The 21,808-nt window shown below is 42.6% G+C and overlaps 1 protein-coding gene across 1 annotated transcript; it reads left to right on the top strand.

Moving 5' to 3' along the window:
- The first annotated feature begins 18,418 nt into the window (after window positions 1-18,418).
- On the top strand, window positions 18,419-20,335 carry LOC142101667 (uncharacterized). Its single transcript, XM_075186059.1, has 3 exons — window positions 18,419-18,773; window positions 19,053-19,136; window positions 19,616-20,335. The coding sequence occupies exons 1-3, from the start codon at window positions 18,611-18,613 to the stop codon at window positions 20,239-20,241; spliced, it is 873 nt and encodes a 290-aa protein (XP_075042160.1). The 5' UTR covers window positions 18,419-18,610; the 3' UTR covers window positions 20,242-20,335.
- Window positions 20,336-21,808: the final 1,473 nt, after the last annotated feature.

Below are 21,808 nucleotides of genomic sequence, written 5' to 3'. Positions count from 1 at the left end.
CATGTGTGCTTATTGAACATTTCTTTCCAAAATGATGGTGTGACAGGATGGACCGCCTATGCCACCCTGTCTGTTGTTGATGGGAACCGGCTGGGCTTACTTTGCCAACGTTCCCTTTCGTTATCCCAAATGCGCTCTCTTGCCGCAGTAGGAGGGGCTTACACAACCTTTTACTATGGATCCGGATTGCTGTGAATGGATCACATTGGCCTATCACATTGACCAGTGCTGCTGAGTAGCAGGCAGAGCGGCGGTACTGGAAACGCTTGGGTCCAAACCTCAGAGACAGCCGGAGAACAGATTAGATTTAGGGTCTAATCTGTAGATCACAGAAATACAGTGATATTGAAGATGTTTCCAAGCAGCTCTTTGAAGCAAGAAGGTGAAATCAGAAGAACACTTACATGCTCACACAGCTCATCTTTTATACAGTTCCGAAATAGTCTATTTTTAAAATCAGGATGTACTCTATTTACACAAACATGTATTTACATGCATTGCAAAGCCACTAATATTTATACTTAGCTAAGAAATTCTTAAAAATCTTGCTGTGATTTGACTGGATCTTATTTCAGAGGCAGGAGACTCACTAGCAAGTCAAAAGGTCTGACTGGCATGAATACTTCAGACAGTCGCCGAATACACATTTCCACAGAACAACAAAAAACCCCAAAACAAGACACTTCCCCGCATCACAATACACCAAAGGCATGGTGAACACAGGCTCATTGTATCAGATATATACATCAGAAATAAGCATATCCTATAGCAAGGTTAAACAGAAAAAACAACTTTTCTACCCTGGTCTCAGAGATAATGATTTTCTATCTCACAATGTACACAATATCAAAAATAAGTGCATGTGCAATTATATAAATAAGTTCTCTGCGCTATTTGCTTTAGATAAATTTTTACCAAAAGATATTTAATAGTGATCCAGTCAAAGATGGACATTAGACCTTCCCTAAACTGTTGCCACAAAGTTGGAAGCGCACAATTTGCTGGACTATCATTTTATGCTGGAACTAAGGAGCCCAGCCAAACCATGAAAAAAGCCCCAGTCGGTTATTACTCCTCCTCAAAACTTTACAATTGGCAATATGCATTCTAATAGGAAGGGTTCTGCTGGCATCCACCAAATTCAGATACATCCATCAGATTTCCAGTTGGTGAAGCATGATTCGTCACTCCAGAAAACACATTTCCACTGCTCCAGAGTCCGGTGTGCTTTATGCCACTCCAGTTCACTGTTGCCATTGCCTGTGGCAATCTGAGGCTTTTCTGAGGCTGTTCAGACTTGAAACCAAATCCATGAAGATCCCAATGAACAGTTTTTGTGCTGACATTTTTGAACAGAGGCAGTTTGAAACATGGTAGTGAGTGTTGGAACTGAGGACAGACAATTTCTATGTGATATGCGCTTCAGCACTCGTCAGTCCCATTCTGTGAGCTTGTGTGACCTACCACTTTGTGGCTGAGCTGTTGTTGCTCCTAGAAGAAATTGAACTGACTTGTTGGCAAGGTGGAATCGTAGGACATGGCCACATTGAAAGTCAATGAGCACTTCAGGATAACCCATTCTACTGCTAACATCTGACTATGGAAATTGCATGGCTGTTTGCTTGATTTTGTGCACCTGTTATCGATGGGTGTGACTTAAATTGTCAAACACACTAATTAGAAGAAGTGTCCACACACTTTTGTCCATGTAGTTCATGTATGTAGGATGTATTTCAATCCCTATTCAATCTAAGTCAGTGATAAGTAACCTAATACACTTCAGAAGTCATATGTGTGTCCTAACCTTCAAAAGGATCACACAACACCCTTAATCTTAGTGATAGGGTACAACAATATATTTAAACTTCATCTTCAAGAAATAAATAAATAATTTAAAAAAACCTTCCTCCCTTCTCTAACAGCTGAATAGCACAGGGCCCATCCTCGTATCCCTGGCCGGTAGGACCTAGGGTTATATTAATAAAAGAGTAGCACCCCACTTCTATTTAGGGGTTTTCAAACTACCACATATCACCATTGCTTTAGGTTGTCAATCTCTAAACCACAGAATAGTAAATCCTGCAATTTGGGGCTGAAAGATGCTGGTGATGGGTGGTGATTTCCAAAGTGCCAAAAAAAAACTTAATAATGAATTTATCCCCTGATCTCTGTCATCCCTGCAGACCTTGGACCACCCATTATTAAGTCCTGTGTCTATACATTTGGAAAACTTACCTTAATGAAATGGTTCCTGGATGCTTTACTGGACTGCTAGGCTATCTGTGACAGGATGGACCAACTATGCAACCCTGTCTGTTGTTGCTGGGAACAGGCTGGGCTTACTCTGCCACTGTTCCCTTTTGTTATCCCAAATGCACCTTCTCACCGCAGTAGGAGAGGCTTACACATGCTGCCACCGCTGGACTCCTTTACCGGCATCCAGAACGGGTTTTTTTCTTGATAACTGATGCTGCTAATGAACCCCGTTACTGATTTACCTGGGCTAGTACTCCTGGGGGTAAATGTATTAACCTCCAGATTGTTGAACTCCAGCGAGTTCGCCGTCTTCAGCACTTAAATTTAAAGCGGCGCTGCCTTGTAAAGGGAACTTCCCTTTACAAGGCAGCGCCGCTTTAAATTTAAACGCCGAAGACGCCGAACTTGCGGGTGTTGAAGAACCTGGAGCTTAATACATTTACCCCCTGACATCTTCCTATAGATCAGGGTTGCTGTGGATGGATCCCGCCTGGTCTATCACACTGGCAAGAGCTGCTGGGTAGCGGGCAGAGCGGTGGTGCTGGGAAGCTGGGTCCAAACCTCAGAAACAGCCAGGAACGGATTAGATTTTGGGTCTAATCTGTAGAACACCGGATTTTCAGCATGGAAGACGTTTATTAAGCAGGTCTTTGAAGCAAGTGATGTTTATTTGCAGTCACACTGATTGAGGGTACCAGTGATCAGGTCAGATGGAACCAGGAGAGCAATTTTCAATGCAAGACAGTGCTTTTTATACAGATTTGAACACAGCCTAACAGGTTAAACCAGCCCCCTTGAGGTCTGAGCTATTTTTAGAATCAGGAAGCAATTTGTTTACTCAAACATGGATTTACATTTAATGCAAAGCTAACAATATTTACACTTCTCTGTGAAATCCTAAAATTTGCTGTGATTTCCTACATCTTATTTTGGATACAGGAAATCTAACAGCAGTCTAATTAAACCTTCCTGTGCCCCCAGGTGCTAGACCCTCACACATCAAAAGGTCTAATTAACATAATATTAACATGGGTCCTTTCTTCAGACAGTCGCAGAATACACATTCCCAAAGAAAGGTACAAAACCCCAAACAAGTCATTTCCCCACATCATGATACACAAAAGACTTCCTCCACAAAGGCTTGTTGTATCAGATATATACCTCAGAAATCATGCATTTCCTCTAGTAAAGATAAAACAAACGCATTTCTTCCCCTGGTCTCAGAAATAAAGATATCTCTTATACCAACATACCCACAATATAAAAAATAAGTACATTTGCAATTATATAAATAAGCGACCTGCGCTATTTCCTTTAAACAAATTTATATCATAACTTATTTATAAGTGATCCAGTTACACTATGATTTACAGTATCTATAGGAACACCCAGCGACCATCCTTACATGACAGATTATAATATGGCCCAGAGGCGGAACTAGCGAGCTGTGGGCCACCATGCAGGGAAGCGGGGAGGAGGGAAGTGGGGCCCACAGCTCGCTATTGTCACGTGCACCAAGCACCATTATTCTCATGGGCCCCGGTGCACCACACCTGCTGCAATAATGGTAGTTCCGCCACTGATATGGCCCTTTCATGATGTGTAAAGGAGTTACAGTCTACAAAGTTAAACAATTGTTCAGCCTGGTCATCGATTACAGTCAGATATGCAAACATTTTATCAATAATTTTTTTAACCTAGCATATGTTTTCTTAAGATGTTTTACAGACATGCAAATGCAGAGATATAAAAGCAATTAATGATTTTTTTTTCCAACTTGGAGGTGCAAGTCATTCCTTGCTTTCACAGAGAAGAAGAGTCTTAAGGGGGCAGTCTTCTCTCTTTCTTTTCTGAGCTAATAATAAACATATATGTGTTATGTTTGTGACATGAGCACTCGATGGCTAATGTATATATTCATACACCCAAGACCCACTTCAAGAAGAAGGCGCTGACCAAAGGAATTCTTTATGGAACCAAGATATATATTTTTTTTTTTTTGAGTGACATTAGTATTGTCTTATTTACACTGATGAAACATGTTTTTAACATCAATGTATTTAAAATATATATTTTAGCACCCAGTTAAAACGAGTCCATGCAGCTAAAAATATGTATGGGATAACATTGTTTCTAACATCACAGACAAAAATTATTTGCAGTATTAGCGAAACTGCATCTCATCAATTGCTGTTTTTTCTATGTAATGAAGACAATTTAAAAACTCTAGGACAAACGTTAATTAAGGATTACCCATAAAAAAGTGAACGGCTGATTGCACAGAAAACAAAACTGCCACAATATTTATCGTTAGCTTTTGTGGGAATGGCAGAGTTAATTTGTGCAGCACATTCTTGCTGACCAATTTACTCTAAATAATGGTAAGGTGCATAATAGAAAAGTAAAGATCGCTAAACAAAAGGCATTATATTACCTGTGTTTACTGGCATAGAAAATGTGGCGGGAAATGAAATGCATGGCACTGTTTTACTTTTAAAATTACTGTTCTTTGCGAGCAGAAAGCTCTATTTATTTCTAACTACAATCAGATAATTCTTTATAATCTGGAAGAACTCCGCTTTTTCCAATAACACAGCTCTGCAGGGAACAGGTGGGTAATTGGATATTTACTCACAAACTGACACAAAAATATATCAAGCTATAAAATCATCACTAGAGTGTTTGGCAAACCTTGAATTATCCGTGTATATTATATACTATCCATTTAGAATTTTCTAAGCCTAGAAACATATCAAGCATCGAATATATATAGATATTATTTTCGTCCAATTATCCAACGTTGCATATTTCATTAAAATGCTTGTTAAAAATATTATGTTGTGAGCCACTGGCAGTTTTTTCTTTAAAGTCGAAACCATTCTACATTGAAAATGGATCGATTTAATGGCACATATGTTGCATAAATGTTGGTACAACTATACAAAGTATTTTATACTTGCCTACATTTTGGGGATCCTGGACTCCCGGAAGAATAGGCATCCATCCGGACTGAGATGGTGACAGAGCTTAATGATGCCATGTTGCGTCATTAAGCCCCACCACCTGCTATGAAATGCTGGGATTTTTGACATTTCCTAGGGGAGGGGAGGGGGGCTATGGTGGTGCCATACACCACGCCACCTCCTACCCATCACATGACCTCTCTTTCGGAATGTCCTGGACGAGAAGGTTGAAAAGTTGTCATGTATGAAGTATGCTACCTCTGGATCGTGCTGGCTCTTGTAATGTTACATGTTAAGTAAATATAATGATTTTGACCAGAGAAACAAATAAAGGAAAATTATATATTATTTTATAAATTTACCAAATATAAAGGGGAAATACTCAGAAATGTTTTCAATATCCCCTTACATTAATAGAAATTAAGATATTTTAATTGAATATTTTCCCACTCACCAGCTGAGTTCTCACAATGTCTGTTTGTATTATAGTATTTTAGCTGTGACTGGTTTACAGCTAGCAAACTCAACAATCTTTGAGCAATATGGCTAGAAATCTTTTAGCTCTTCTAATGTACTGTAGTAACATCTGGCCCCATATGGGCCTGCGTATATGTGCTGCTCTCTCTTTCATCAGTTGGGTATAGATGCAGTATTCTATTAGAATGGAGTGTGACACATTAAATAGAGGACTGGCTGCAAATTTTTGGTGACATGATGCATTTGATTTTTGACACATATTGCAGGTCAAAATCTTTAATACAGCTTAGTGATACATGGCTAACTTTGTAGTAGTTATCTGATACAATAAATCTCAAATGTTTGGTCTGCGTACTTTTGAGTCAAATACAGTCATTTTTGAATGAGACACATATATGATGTATATGGAAACAACAACTGCAAGTTGAGTAACCGAGACATAACAACTGCATACTTGTGACAGGTGGTAGAAGGGGGTGTTGCCCTGTCCCCGCTAGGAAATACCGAAATTCACGCCATTTCATAGTAGGGGCAGGGATTAATAACGCAAAATCACATCATTAAGTTCCGCCTCCATCACGTCTGTGAGGATGCCTACTCTTCTGGGAGTTCGGGAGTCTTCCTTGAAATTTGGGAGTCTTGAACTTCCAGGAGAGTAGGCAAGTATGAACAACTGTATATGCAAGTGCACCGCACCCCAAGATGCAGCTTATTTAAACTTGGCCACATCTCCACTGACATATCTTTTGCGGCTCCCCAAGCTTATGTGTAAACATATGTGCTGTTTATGATGAAGGCATCAACACATATATTTAATAGTTAAATAAAGAAAAAGGCAAATAGATTTTTTTTAATCCCTTTGGAGACTACCTCGGGAAATACTCCTATGGATTTAGGCATCTGATAAAAAAAAAGTAAACAAGGGCTTTCGTAGAGATTTTATTTCAATTAAAAGACTGTGAGGTGTTTTTACCACTTAGGTACTATTATAGAGCTACATGCTGTAGTGGACACTGGCCTTGTAGCTCCACTAGCTCAGGTGCTCTGTCATCCGTGGACATGGTGGCACTTGTAGTTCTACAATTACACATATTTTAACATATACCATAAAGTATTTCTTACATCTGGACTTGAAAAAGTCTGGGTACCTAAAATTAGGGTGCTGGTGATCAGCTGCCAACCCCTTCCTTCTTTATCTAACACATACTTGCTTACTCCCCAGAAATTTCTATCATGTTTCTTAATTTCGGGAAGTCCTTCCGGACTCCCGAAAGACTAGGCATCCTCCCGGGTCATGGTGGAGGCAGGGCTTAATTACTCATTTCACACCATTAAGCCACGCACCCCGCTATGCAATGCTGTGAATTTCAGAATTTCATAGCAGGGGGTGCCTATACCCCCTCCTGCACTTGTCACATGACATTGCAGATGCAAGTCTTCAGAGAATCAAGACTCAATCCTAACCCAAGCACAGATGTTTCTTCCATACAACAGGGCACAGATACTACTTTCTTTTTAGATCAGGACAGAAATTCAAAGCTGCATTGCAGGGATTATTAACATCATCATCAGCTATTTATATAGTGCTACTAATTCTGCAGTGCTGTACAGAGAACTCAATCACATCAGTCCCTGCCCCATAGGAGCTTACAATCTAAATTCCTTAACATACACACACAGACAGACAGACAGAAAGAAACAAGGGTCAATTTGATCCCATGCGCGTATCCAAGACTTCGCCCGTGCTGCCCCCCTCCACTGGAACAAGCTCCCTCCCTGCATCAGAACTTCCCCTAATCTGTCCAGTTTCAAACAGGCTTTAAAAACCCACCTTTTTCTTAAAGCCTTCCAGTCTCCCACTTAACTTCCTACCTTTTCTTCTGCCTCTTCCTGCCCCCTTATCCTTATCCTCCGTTCCTCCATCTCTCCCCCGTGTCTCTCTGTCTGTCTACCCCACCCCTTAGATTGTACGCTCCTTTGAGCAGGGTATTCTCTCCTCCTGTCTTCACCACTGTTAACTCTGCTCTCCAGCTACTTAGCCCTTCTCCTTGAGGACCCTCTTTCCCGCGTCCCCTCTCGCTCCCTCCTCTCCCCTCTAGGGGTCTCCCTGTCATCCGTGCCTTCCCTCTTGGACTCCGTCGTTGGCGGACCTTCCCCTCTCCCCTCCTCCGCCCCTCTAGCAGTGCTTTGAGCTCACTGAGTTACTGTGATTATTGTTTACTGTACTGTGCTGTCTCACCTCGTATTGTAATCTCGTTTGTCCCTGTACGGCGCTACGGACACCTAGTGGCCCCCTATAAATAAAAATGAATAATAATAATAATAGCAGCCAATTAACCTACTAGTATGTTTTTGGAATGTGGGAGGAAACCGGAGCACTCGGAGGAAACCCACGCAAATACGGGGAGAACATACAAACTCCACACAGACAAGGCCATGGTCAGGAAATGAACTCATGACCTCAGTGCTGTGAGGCAGAAGTGCTAACCCTGAGCTCACAGTGCCACCTACTTGCACCACCAGGTACTAATATACACTATATACAGGAACAAGCAACAGGAATTAACATCACTTAAGAAGGGCCTCTGTGATTATTATTTCTCATTGACCAGAGTGAGAAATATTTAGATTATGATAATTATGGTAATATGAATTTATTTGCTGCAAAAAGTTTAAATAGATTGCATAAAACTTATGAAGAAAGTTAATGACTATCCATATCAAACATTTATCACCATCTGATTTATTCTGGAGATAATTTACAAAGTGCACTGGATGCAAGGAGCATTGTGCTTTTGCTTTTGTTAGAACATAATACCACTTTTTGTTTTAAGAAACTCTAGGCCAGAAGGACAAAGTTAGGAAGCACGTGAAATAGACACAGTGAGAATGGAAGCGATACTCTGTTTGCACCCACTTCTTCAGCGGTATAGTGATATTGTAATTGGTTGCACTAGCCAGCTATTTGACATCAAATTCATACTGTTTGATTGTCTAATACAACCGGTAATGCCGGCCAACCATGCTGCAGTATCAGCAGCTCTATAAGACAATTTACCCAATATCTGCAGTGCACTCTGGTGCCTTACAAATCTACTCCTGCTGAGTTCCAGCGCCCGTCGGCGATTCTCCTCACGGGTCCCTAAAGCGGTGTCTTCTGAATCGAGCCCCCAGCTCTGGCCCAGCTGCCTCCACCGCTCCTACCTGGTTCTCCTTCATCGCTACCTGCCTCTCCTTCATCGCCTCCCGGCTCTCCTTTACCGCTACCTGGCTCTCCTTCACCGGTGGTGTCTTCTAAATCGTGATCCCCGGCTCCGGCCCAGCTGCCTCCACTGTTCCTACCTGGCTCTCCTTCATCGCTCCAGCCTCGGTCTCCAGCGCTTCCTGGCCCTCCTCTGCTGACTCCTGAGGACTTCCATCCGGAGTTTTCCCTGGGTCCTCCCGCTGCCTGGTCCATTCGTCCGTGAGTCCTTCTTCTGGTTGAATCCCCGGTCTTGAGTGCCGCTCCTCTCCACGTTGAGAGCCACTTCCGGTCTCTAACCCTGGCCTCCGGTTGCCGCTTTGATCCACGCTGCCACCATCAACTCCTGTGACTTCACCTCCTCTAAGCATTGACCCTTCTGTTCCAGTGACACTCCGGGTCCTCCTGACGACCACCCCGTTTTGCGGCCCTCTTCTGGTTGTATCCACAGGCTCGGGTGCTCTCCTCGCTTCTGCTGCTTTTCAACTCTGCAGTCTTTCTCTATGTTGCTGTCCTCCATTGGTGCTCCTATCCTCTCCTGATGCCCACGGATGTTTCCACCAATGCTCCTGATGCCCACGGATGATCCTGATTGATCTCCTCTCCTCACGCTCACGGATGTTCCAGCGATGCTCCTCTCCTGACCCCTATCGATGCCTTCCTCTACGCTGCTGCTCCCCCTCATCTGATGTACTGCTCCTCCTTTGAAGCCTTCTGGCTCTCCACAGACTTTCTCCCTGGGACTAGGACTCTACATCATCCCCTTGGGTTGGCACAATACTTCGATCTGCACCCTAGTCACTTTAGGTATCTCTTATTATTTCTATTGCCTCACTGCTACACTTCACAAACTTTTTCCCTGAGACTCTGCTTCTTCCCCTGGGTTGGCACAATACTTTTGCCTGCACCTAAGCCACGTTAGGTACCTGTTATTTATTGTCTTTACTATTACACTGTTTCTGTTGTTGACTTCCATACCTTATTTTTATTTCTTATATCTCTCCCCTTTTTGCCACAATTTTCTATTTTTAATTCTTATCTAGTTGCATTTGTATTCTACTCTATCCGCATTTCATTTCATCATTTGCGCTCCTCTGCTCTCTATACCACTTCGCATTTCATGTCACGCTACATTACAGTCATTCCACTTTATCTCATATTACACGGCCTACCATGCTTTTACTCCACATCTTCTCTTACTTTCATACTAGGCTTCTTTAACCGACTTCATCTCAATCTTTCTCACTTTCCACGTGTCTTATTCTTTGTCTTCCCCATTCTCTGCGGCCGTATCTCTGCCAACTGACGCTTCTCATTTCCTCTGTCCTCCTTGCATCCTCTCATCTCTCTCCCTTCAGCCCCCTCACTCTGTCACCCTACCTCCTGCCACCACCCTCTATTCTGCCCTCCCTTCTCACCTCTGTCACCTTCCCTCCTCCTCTCCACCCCAGCCCCTCTCTCCCCCCACTATGCCTCCCTGCTCACGCACCGCACACATTCTCTGCCCCTGCCCCACATCACCCTCTCCTCCCCGCACTCCCCCACACACTGCTCACCTTGCCAACCTCATTCCCATCTCCCTGCTTCCCTCTCTCCCTTTCTCCTGTGCTCTCTGGAATGCTAGATCGTCAGCAACAAACTGACCGCTATCCATGACCTCTTTTTATCCAACTCTCTCAACCTTCTTGCCATTACTGAAACATGGCTCTCCGATTCCGACACTGCCTCCCCTGCTGCCCTCTCCAATGGTGGCCTCTTCTTCACCCACTCCGCCAGAACTGGTGCCCGTCCAGGCGTTGTAGTGGGTTTCCTTCTATCCTCTACCTGTACTTTTCGAGTCATCCCCCTGAACCCTCCCTCTCCTTCTCCTCCTTTGAAGCCCACTCTATCCGTCTCTTCTACCCCATCCATCTCCGCATCACTGTCATCTACCACCCCCCTGGTCCCACCTCCCTTTTCCTTGACAACTTTACTGCCTGGTGTCCCCACCACATCTCCTCTGACCTCCCCTCCATCATCCTCGGCGACTTCAACTTTCCTATCGACAACCCCACCGAGCCTGCTTCCAGTAAACTGCTCACCTTTTTTGACTCCCTTGGCCTTACTCAATGGACCTCTTCCTCTACCCACTGCCTTGGTCACTCCCTTGACCTTGTCTTCTCCTACCTATGTAGTCTCTCTGACTTCTCCATTTCTCCCTTTCCTCTATCCGACCACCATCTCCTCTCTTTCTCACTCTCCTCTTCTCCTGCTCCCCTCCCCATGCCCAAACCTACTTGGGCCATACGCAACCTTGAAGCTCTTGATCGACTACTCTGTCCTCTTCTCTCGATAGTCTCCTTCTTTCTTTCCTCCTAGGCCTGCCCGAACCTGACGGTCTCCCTCTATAACCACACCCTCACCTCCGCTCTTGATGCATTCGCCCTGCCCACTCCGTCCACCTTCGCTGATCCAAACCCCAACCCTGGCACTCCAAATTTACCTGCTTCCTCCAAAAATGAACCCGTATCGACACTGGAGAAAATCCCGCTACCTGGCTGACTTTCTCCACTTTAATTTCATACTCTCATCCTACAGTTCTGCCCTCTCACTCGCTAAACAATCTTTCTTTAAATCCCTCATCTCTTCCCAGTCCTCTAACCCCCGCCGCCTTTTCGCCACATTCAACACTCTCCTGGCTGTACTTAACGCAGCCGCTAAGCTCATCTTCCTTTCTCGATGCTCCTCTTCTGTCTCCCCCCTCTACCAAGCCCTTCATTGGCTCCCCTTCCAGTACAGAATCCTGTTTAAGCTCCTCATACTCACATACAAGGCCCTCGCCAACTCCACTGCTCCCTACGGGCCTGAGTCATTAAGGCAAAAAAAGAGTAAATGTTCTCTGAGACAAACCATGTTACAATTTAAGGGGTGCAAATTAGTTTATTATTTTGCACATAAGTTAAATACTGGCTGTTTTTTCATCTAGCACACAAATACTTGCTAGCTTTATTATTACACTGAAATTTAAAGTTGATCTAGGAAATGTCCTACCCCAAGTATAAATCTGTCCCAACATTTTAAATTTACCTCCCCCTCCAATGCAAAATGGTTTTGCCCAGGTGCAAATGTTACTCCTTTTTTATGCTTTGCTCTCCTTAATGACTCAGACCCTACATCTCCAACCTCATCTCTATTCACTCTCCATCCCGCCCTCTGCGATCTGCCAACGATCGTCGCCTCTCTTCCCCTCTGATTACCTCCTCTCACGCACGCATCCAAGACTTCTCCCGTGCTGCCCTCCTTCACTGGAACAAGCTCTCTCACTCCCCACTGTAAATGACGCATACGCATCATTACATAGCGGGGGTGTGGCCAAAATGTCATGATTCATCAAGCTCTGCTCCCTCCGACCGTCCGTACCACCCACCTCCCCTCCCGGAAAGCAACAGCCAAAAGTTGGCAAGTATGATCTATATTATAAAATAAATAATTTGCAATGAAGGAAAATTGATTATGTATTATACCATCTCTGCTGTTTAATATTATGTGTAAGATTGTTATTGAAGATTGTTATACGAGTATATATATAACATCTCAAATGAAGATACTTCTGCATGTGATCTTTCTTAATATGAGCATCAATGTCCTTGTGTTATGTATATCTAAGCGTATATGGTTATCTATTAGTATTGAAAGAATGTATAGCATAATCTGCGGGTAAGAAGGCAATTATATATGTTGTGTGTATGATTGTAAGTCCCATGTTTAGGATATCTGCTGTAGTATGAATGATATATAGTGATACATATGTCAAACACAGAGTTAATTTAGAGGAGAAAAAGAATAATATTTCTTGAGATTAAACTGGAAACTGCCCTTGTGAGTGGTTAATTAATGAGATTAGTTATAAATGGCTATTAAATGGTCATTACCATATGTGTCTCATTATTAGTGCAAGTCGCCTCTCCTTTCAGTTCCAAGTACATAGAGATTGTCACTTCATAGACAATATTCTCATTAATTCCTTTAACATCCATTTTACTCCACATTTCATGTTTACTGGATTTAAAAATCTATATTAACAATGTAGTAACTAAACAGGAAGATATTGTATAACAACCCTTTGTCCTTACAGAATTTCATTCTCCAAAGTAAACACTTTTTCATTTCTCCAATGGATGTCAGCAGTGTAAAGTACAAGGGTCCAGGGGGGTTGGGGTGAGGATGTTATATGCCTGGTACTGTGTATGTATATGCCATTATGTATGTGTATATGGCATTTTTTATGTGTATGACATTGTGTGTGTGTGTGTGTGTGTGTGTGTGTGTATATGGCATTATGTATGTGTATGGCAATATGTATGTGTATGGCATTATGTATGTGTATGGCATTGTGTATTGTGTATTCAGTTCAGAAAAAGGAAGTGGCTGACTAGAAGTTCTCATTCATAGTTTGGTGTGCAGGCAGGAACTAAGAGTTCAGATGCACTACCAGCAAAGTTATGCTGTAGATCTTTTGGAGAAAGGAGGACCCTTTCCCCTATGTGGTGAAGAAGTTGAAGGCTGAGTTGATAGAAATCCCAGTACTTTGATGACTTCCATTACTTGATTTGGAGTCTTGATTGTAAAATACAGACCCCATCTGTATTTTACCTTGCAGTTGCGGAGTGCCTTTGTGATAGAAATCATATCACGTCGCTCCTTGATCATACTTTGGTGCAGAGTCCTAGAAGATGAATAGGCTCACTACTTTGAATGGGATGGCAGGCACATTTCTACAGTATTTGTGTTTTAAAGTGGTAATAGTGAAGTTGCAGCACATTGTCACGAGGATACTGATCTGCAGGCAGCTTGGGATGCAGAGTCTAATGAGCCCAATGAGTTCATGAGTTGTTCTGCTGGTGCTTCAGGGAGCAGCTGGTTGAACAGGCATGTAAGATATGCAGCTGGTTGTGATGTTATTGCATTAGATATGCTTAATGTTTGTAGACACTCCCTTATATGTTTAAGCTTGGATCTTTAATGATGGTCCCTAAGACCATGGGGAATGCTGGGAAGTGGGGGTGGGGGCGGTGTGCGATGTACCTAAGTCTGCAAATGGCTGAATAAAGAGCTCAGCAGTGCCCACCCATGCTTCAGTGTCCTGATGAACTGATTACAAGTAAATTAACAAAACATGGTGTCAGAAGTAGTTTTAACTGGACTGCTAGAGCTCAGAGTGTGAAAGGATCCTGCAGAAGTCTGTAAAGCTGTGACACGCAGTGTCTGAATATCTGCCTCGTGCTCTGGTCACATCAAACAGTGAGTAACTATGGATAGGCTGTCTCCTCCAGCAGGCATGCTCATGTCTGGCAACTTGTCCGAAAACTGGAAAAGATTTAAACAAAGGTTTAATATATATCTTGCTGCATGTGGAGCTGATGCAATGGAGAATAAAACAAAGTCATCCATCTTCCTCCATGTGATAGGAGAGGATGTGCTGGACATTTATAACAGTTTTCAGTTTGCTGAAGGGCAGAATATGGTGCTATCTTCTATAATGCAAAAGTTTGAAGATTACTTTGTGCCAAGGAAAAATGTGACATATGAAAGATATACGTTTTTCACCTGTGATCAGAAGTCTAGAGAAGGATTTGATCAGTATGTTACAGAACTGCAATCACTCAGCAAAACCTGTGAGTTTGGTGATTTAAAGGACTCACTGATTAGAGATCCTATTGTCTGTGGAATACCTGATAATGGAACTTATCAAGAAAGTGAATCTAAAGCTGAACAAGGACAAATGTGAATTTGGTGTGAAAACACTTACCTTTATGGGTGACGTGGTCTCGGAGGAAGGTGTGAAGCCTGACCCGAGGAAAATATCAGCCATAATAAACATGGAATGTCCTAACAACAAAGACGACGTGAGAAGATTCCTAGGAATGATTACTTACTTAGGAAAGTTTATTTCTCAACTCTCCGAACAAACAGCACCTCTAAGATGGTTGTTGGACAAAAATAATGAGTGGATGTGGTCACATGAACAAGAAGAAAGTTGGCAAAACTTGAAACGGACCATCACAGAGCAACAGGTACTAAGAATCTTTGATCCTACAAAAAGAATAAGAATTTCAACAGATGCCTCGCAATTTGGCCTAGGCTCAGTGTTGTTACAAGAACATGAGGATACATGGCAACCGGTAATCTATGCATCAAGAGCATTGACAAGTGCTGAAACAAGATATGCTCAGACAGAAAAAGAACTTCTAGCAATCACATATGCATGTGAGCGATTTCATCAATTTGTGTATGGTCAAGCATTTACAGTGGAAACTGACCACAAGCCATTGGTAGCTATCATGGCTAAATCGTTACATGACTGTCCCATGAGAATTCAACGAATGCTTATAAGACTACAGAAATATGATGTCCAATTGCTGTAATGTCCTGGTAAATACATGTACATTGCTGACACACTTTCCCGTGCTGTGGACAAAAGTGAAGGTTCCGAAAGTCTGATAGATAGATAAAGAGATAGACGCATTTGTTAATTTGATTGTAGCTTCTCTACCTGTGTCTCTTGCAAGACAAGAACAGATAAGAAAAGAAACAGAGACAGACATCACAATGAAAGTGTTACAAGACATCATTCTGAAAGGATGGCCAGCAGAAAAAAATGCGTGCCCACTGTCTATTCATGATTATTGGATGTACCGCACTGACCTTACGGTTGTCAATGGTATTATTTACAAAGGCAATAGAATTGTTATACCTGCACGACTAAGAAAAATTATGCTGTGCAAGATACATGAAGGCCACTTAGGAGAAGAGAAATGTAAACGGAGGGCACGTGAAGTGATGTATTGGCCAAGAATGAACCAGGACATAGCACAGACAACAGCTACATGTGAACTGTGTCTTATGTACAGACCAAAGCAACAAGTCGAGCCGCTGAGTCCTCAAGCAGTGCCAGAGAGACCATACCAGAAGGTAGGCGCAGATTTGTTTGATTGTATTGGAAAAACGCACATTGTCGTGACTGATTATTATTCTAATTACCCTGAGGTGCAGACTCTACCTACAACTACTAGTAAAGCCATAATCAGTTGCATGAAGTCAATCTTTGCAAGGCATGGTGTTCCTATGGAAGTGTTCACCGACAATGGACCTCAGTTTTCCAGCGCTGAATTTAGACAATTTGCTGAAGAGTGGCAATTTGTCCATACAACATCGAGTCCCCACTATCCACAGTCATATGGGTTGGTGGAAAGTTCAGTAAAAACTGTAAAGAGTCTAATGAAAAAAGCACAAGACGGCAAAGAAGATTTCTACAAAAGTCTTTTAATCTACCGCAGTACACCTTTACAGAATGGACTCTCTCCTGCACAAATGCTGATGGGAAGGAGGATTAGAGCAAATCTTCCGATAAGTGATGAACTACTTAATACGCATAACTCAGCATTGGTGAGACTGAGTAAGGTACGTCAACAGGAGAAACAGAATCTGTACCATGATAGGAGAGCAAAAAGCTTATCTGATCTAAGATCAGGTGACCAAGTCCGTCTCCGAGATCATGAGAAAGGCATTTGGATGCAGAAAGGTATTGTGCAAGCACAATTAGCACCAAGATCTTATATTGTACGTACAGATCGTGGAACAGAAGTAAGAATAAATCGGGTCGATTTAAGATCTCAACCCAACCATAGTGATGGCAACACGACTGAAGAATACCCTTCATCTGACATGTATGATGGACTTGATAATGGTGAACAAACCATGATGGAAGAAAGGTCCAACATGGTTGACGAAACACAGACTTTGTGTGAAAGACCCAAAAGAGAAATACGCAGACCTGAGAGACTCATTGAAACGTGTTAGATGATGTTCTTAATGTTATATTGTTGAATTGTTATACTGAAGGATACAGGGCTAATCTTTAAAGAAAAGAAGATGTGATGTTATTGCATTAGATATGCTTAATGTTTGTAGACACTCCCTTATATGTTTAAGCTTGGATCTTTAGTGATGGTCCCTAAGACCATGGGGAATGCTGGGAAGTGGGGGTGGGGGCGGTGTGCGATGTACCTAAGTCTGCAAATGGCTGAATAAAGAGCTCAGCAGTGCCCACCCATGCTTCAGTGTCCTGATGAACTGATTACAAGTAAATTAACAAAACACTGGTTTTGATGTCTCCATCAGTTCAGGTACATTCCTGATCCTAAGATTGTTGTGCCTTGAGCGATTCTCAAGCTCTTCCACGTGATCACGTCATCTCTCAATTCAGATATTTCATGGTCAATCACTTCTTGGAATTTGCAGAGCTCATCTATTTTATGTCCCAGTGGCTCAGAGCAAACGCCTATTGAGAAAATTTCTGCTTTAAGCTCTTGTACTGCAACTCTGAGTTCTGCCTGAAAAGATTATTACTTGCAAGAGTACTTTAAACTGGATATAGTCTTGAGAAGCTGAGATCTCGACACTGTCCTTTAGAATAGAGGGGTAAGAGTCAGGATCCGGGAGAACGATCACCAGGAGAGGAGCCTTAGGGCTAGACTTCTTAAACAGGGTTTGAAAAAGTGGAGATGTTGCCTATAGCAACTTATCAGATTCTAGTTATCATTTATTTAGTAAATTCTACAAAATGACAGCTAGAATCTGATTGTTTGCTATAGGCAAAATAATCGCATCTTCAAACCTACAGTTTAGTGAATATAACCCTTAGGGCTAGATTTACTATCAGGCGTGATGCATGGCGGCTTCAAACCGCCATGCATCGCGGCGGTTTTCCGGCGTGTTTGCATTGCAAACAGCCGGATTTACTAATGGGCGCATTTCAGCTTCAATTCGAAGCCGCCGGCGATGTAACGGCGGGATGTAATGCTCAAAGCCGCCGGCGGCTTTGAATAGAACATGGCGCTTTTGCTTTAAATGACGGCGCTTTTGTGTAAAGGCGGTTTTTTTGAAAATTACACCTGTCTCCTGGCCTGTTACTATTGGCTATTTTAAAAATCAGGAGATTTGACATCACAAGGCCTATATAAACCACTGGCCTGACACTTTTTCTTTGATAGGGGTTTGAGGAGTTTTTTGAGAGGAGTTTGGAGGATAGTGGTTTGCTGAGAGTTGGTGAGAGTTGGAGTTTGGTGGATTGGTGGAGCGATATCTGTTTGAAGTGTGAGTAGTCCTGTGGTTTTTTCCTGTTTTGTACATTTATTTTCTCATTTATTTTCTGTCTTGTATTTTTTGTATTTGTCCTTTGTCTGTGTTACTTGTGTGTGACTGTGTGGAGAGTGTGTCTGTAGGTAGTGTAGTTTGTTCTTTGTGTTTGTAAGTCCTTCAGTGTTTTGTGTTTTTCTGTCTTCTGGGTAAAATGTCCAGAGATAGGAGGGGAGAACAGGCTGAGGAGAGGGAGATGGAGGTTGAGGGGTCAGAGGAGGGAGAGGGAGAGGTTGAGGAGACAGGACAGGGCAGGAAGACCAAGACAGGGAGGAATGTGCGCTTCTCACATGATGAGAATTGTGTGTTGGTGCACAACATCATTCCCTGCTACGAGGTCATCCTAGGGAACCTGGCAGCCCGGACTCCTCTAAGGCGGCGTCACCAACTGTGGGGGAGAGTCTGTGATGCCGTGAACGCGGTGGGCCCACTGAAGCGGACAGTGGCACACTGCCGCAAGCGCTTCTCTGATATTAAGAGGAGGCTTAAAGAGAAGATGGCCCAGGAAAGGAGGTCGACAAGGCGCACGGGTGGTGGCCCCCCACTTCGTATGGAGTACACCACGTACGAGGAGGAGCTGCGCCAGATAATGCCGGCAGAAATTGTAGAGGGCATAAATGTCCAGGACACCGACTCGCCCTCTTTTGGCCAAGTAGTTGGTGAGTTATTTGTTTTTTTTACCCTAACAGTATTTTAACTGCTTTTCTCTTTTTAAAACTGCTTTTCTCTTTTTAAAACTGCTTTTCTCTTTGCAAACGTTTTTTTTTTATTTTTTTGTTTTGTTTTTCAAAGTGTATATTTGCCTCTAATAGTTTGTAAAGTTTTTTTTTTCTCATAGAAAAAAAAAAAAATTGCAAACACATTTGTGCAATAAACAGTATATTTGGAAATTTTTTTTTTTCTGGAAATACATTGTATGCTTTTTCTAATACATCCAGAATCGCCAGGACCGCAGTTCAGTCCCAGTGCCAGACCTACACCTCCACCTTCAGCGAGAGATTCGGGCACAGACGAGCAAGCAGGTGCGTGATTTCTGTTTAGGAGAGAAATAATGGAGTTACTTGATTTTCTGTGCAAATGTTGCTGTCAATGTTGTTTTTTTTTTTTCTTTTTATTGTTTGCAATGAGAAGTTAGGGCTACATTTTACTCAACTGATATGTTGCCTATAGAAACCCATCAGAATATACCTTTACTTTATTTATTGCATTCAACAAAATGACAGCTAAAATCTGATTGGTTGCTATAGGCAACATCTCCACTTTTGATAGCATGCACTTTAGTCAAAATAACCCAGCATGTACTACACAGTCCTAATGATAATGGGTATTAAAAGGATAATAAGTGCATCCGTAAGCAGGTAGCATAGGACTAGAAATCAGGAATGCAAACATTGTGAAAGAATCTGTAGTTGCTAAAGAATATTCTTTCCTATCCAGTGTTCAGAATGCAATATACAAACTTATTATATACTATATACTTACCGTCATTTTTCATACACAGGGCCCTCTTCATACCAGCCACCTCAGGCGGAGTCCCTGGAAATGTCCCCTGAGCCAGAGGATCTAACAACCATCACCCTGGTAACAGTGGATGCCCCTGTGTCTGGCCTCCAGGAAGTTTCACCTGGCCCTGCTGAACCATCACACCAGCAACCTGCACCTGCACCTATGGACCCAGCCAGAGAAATGGCGCTGTCTATTGGCGCATTCCAGCAGCAACAGACATTATTCATGGACAGGCAAACTGGGCACATGTCACAAATTGCGGCCCAGTTGAGGCGAATACACCGCTCCACGAGCCAAATCCCTGCTGCAATAAACCGGCTGGCAAGCGCTTTGGAGCAGACAAATGTGCAGCTGGCCCAAATGTCTGGGTCTGTGGACGCCATGCATTCCTCCATTCGCGAGGGGAATGCCAACGTTATCCGGCTGGCAGGCCAACTCCAGCAGGAACTGATTGCCCGCTTGCCGGCCCCTTTTTCATCGGCCTCCACCAGTGCCGCTAGTACGCCTACCACATCTCTACAGAGTACTCCTCCAAGGAGAGGTGCTCGCACCAGGGGTGGGCGAGGGAGGGGAGAGAGTGGCACCAAGCATAGCGATATGCCTGCAAAAAGGCATCGCTAGCACAATGTTTGTTATTTATTAATGTTTTGTCAAGTTTCTATAACGATTATACGTTTTTATTTATTGTGTTCTGCAATAAATGCAGTTAAATTTCTATTGTGTCAGTCTTTCTTTTCTGCACATTAAACAAGAGTATACTGATTTTTTAACAACTATGCACTAATTTCACGTAAACATTGACCTCTGACTGTCACATTCCAGGGATGTTCATATTTACCACATGAGGAGTACACACTATCCTGTTTTTAAAGGTTCCAATGTACAAAAAATTTACAATAAAATACTAAAATTGCACTCACATAAAACACATTTTTGAGCAAAAAATGTTTTTCATACTATGTACTTACAAGTAAAGTAGTTTGCAATTAGACGGTCTCTAATCTCCCTTCCGCCCTCTGTGCTCTGCACATCACCAAATGTGACACGGACCCCTTCTTCTTCACTGTCTACTGCAATAATCGGTGGGGTAAGTTGATGTATTGCTAGATTATGTATCAAACATCCAGCCAGGATAATTTCAGACCCCTTTTCAGGTGCATACATAGCCACACAACCCGATTATTCTAGTAACCTGAATCTAGTTTACCAAAGTACAAAGGTACGCTATAACACACCTCTACTAAATCAGTAAATAAATTGCATGGTGGGAAGACACAAGAGAAAAAGAAACCAAAACAACACTGCAATTACAAGACACTGGCCTTTTAACATATACAATCCCAAAGTAAAAAAATTTGTACATGAAATGGCCCTTTTCCTTCTGTTCTGATTGCCCAAATATCAGAAACAGCACACTGTTTGAGCAATCTCGCCGCTCACAAGCAGCGCTTTCATTTTGGTCTATTGAATGGCGGTTTTCCGGCGGCTTTATAAACCCCCTAATAGTAAATCCGGCTGTTTGTATGTTGAACATTGTTGAAACCGTCATGGCGATGTATACAGAGGCGGGTTTGAAAACATCTTTTCTGGTCGTTTGGACGGCGGGTTTAGCCTTAGTAAATCCGGCGATGGCTAAACCGCCGCCAAACCCGCCGAAATTCGGCGGGTTTACAAACACGCCTGATAGTAAATCTAGCCCTTAGTCTTTTTATGATTGCTGAAGAAAGACACTGTGACAGTGTAGATTTACGCTATCTTTGTGCCATGTTATCAGGAGTAAATTGACTTGATAAGGATCAGTGGAATTAATGTAGGAGTGTTTTATATGCTGTTTTGTTGTGCTCAGGTTTCTTTTAAAGAGTAATTACATTATACTACAGGAGATGAGGAGATTTGCAGAAGTGTGGTCACTGTGTTGAGGACCACAGAAGAGTCCACGTGCCAGTGGAGAAGGGATGCAAAGTTAGAGAAGTAAGTCTCTCAGTGAACAGAGGCTGGAGATGGTGGTATGTCCTAAGCGTCCAGGGGACTGGTGATCAGGAGTGTTGCTTCATAAGGAGTTTGTCCCACTTAAATTCTTTGAGGGGATTATAGGATGTTTTACCCAGCCCTTTTTTATATCAGCCACCAAAGTAATAAAAAAAATATTATTTGAATGAGGGAAATGAAAATGTAAGCTAAGTGGCAG

The sequence above is a fragment of the Mixophyes fleayi genome, chromosome 9, assembly GCF_038048845.1.
Source record: "Mixophyes fleayi isolate aMixFle1 chromosome 9, aMixFle1.hap1, whole genome shotgun sequence".
NCBI classification, from domain to species: Eukaryota; Metazoa; Chordata; class Amphibia; order Anura; family Limnodynastidae; genus Mixophyes; species Mixophyes fleayi.
This window is presented reverse-complemented; position numbering and strand designations above follow the sequence as displayed.

Coding starts and splice junctions, on each gene's coding strand:
- LOC142101667 (XM_075186059.1), top strand. CDS start 18,611: ATGGCCCAGGAAAGGAGGTCGACAAGGCGCACGGGTGGTGGCCCCCCA. Junction 18,774..19,052: donor CTCTTTTGGCCAAGTAGTTG/GTGAGTTATTTG, acceptor TAATACATCCAG/AATCGCCAGGACCGCAGTTC. Junction 19,137..19,615: donor GGGCACAGACGAGCAAGCAG/GTGCGTGATTTC, acceptor TTTCATACACAG/GGCCCTCTTCATACCAGCCA.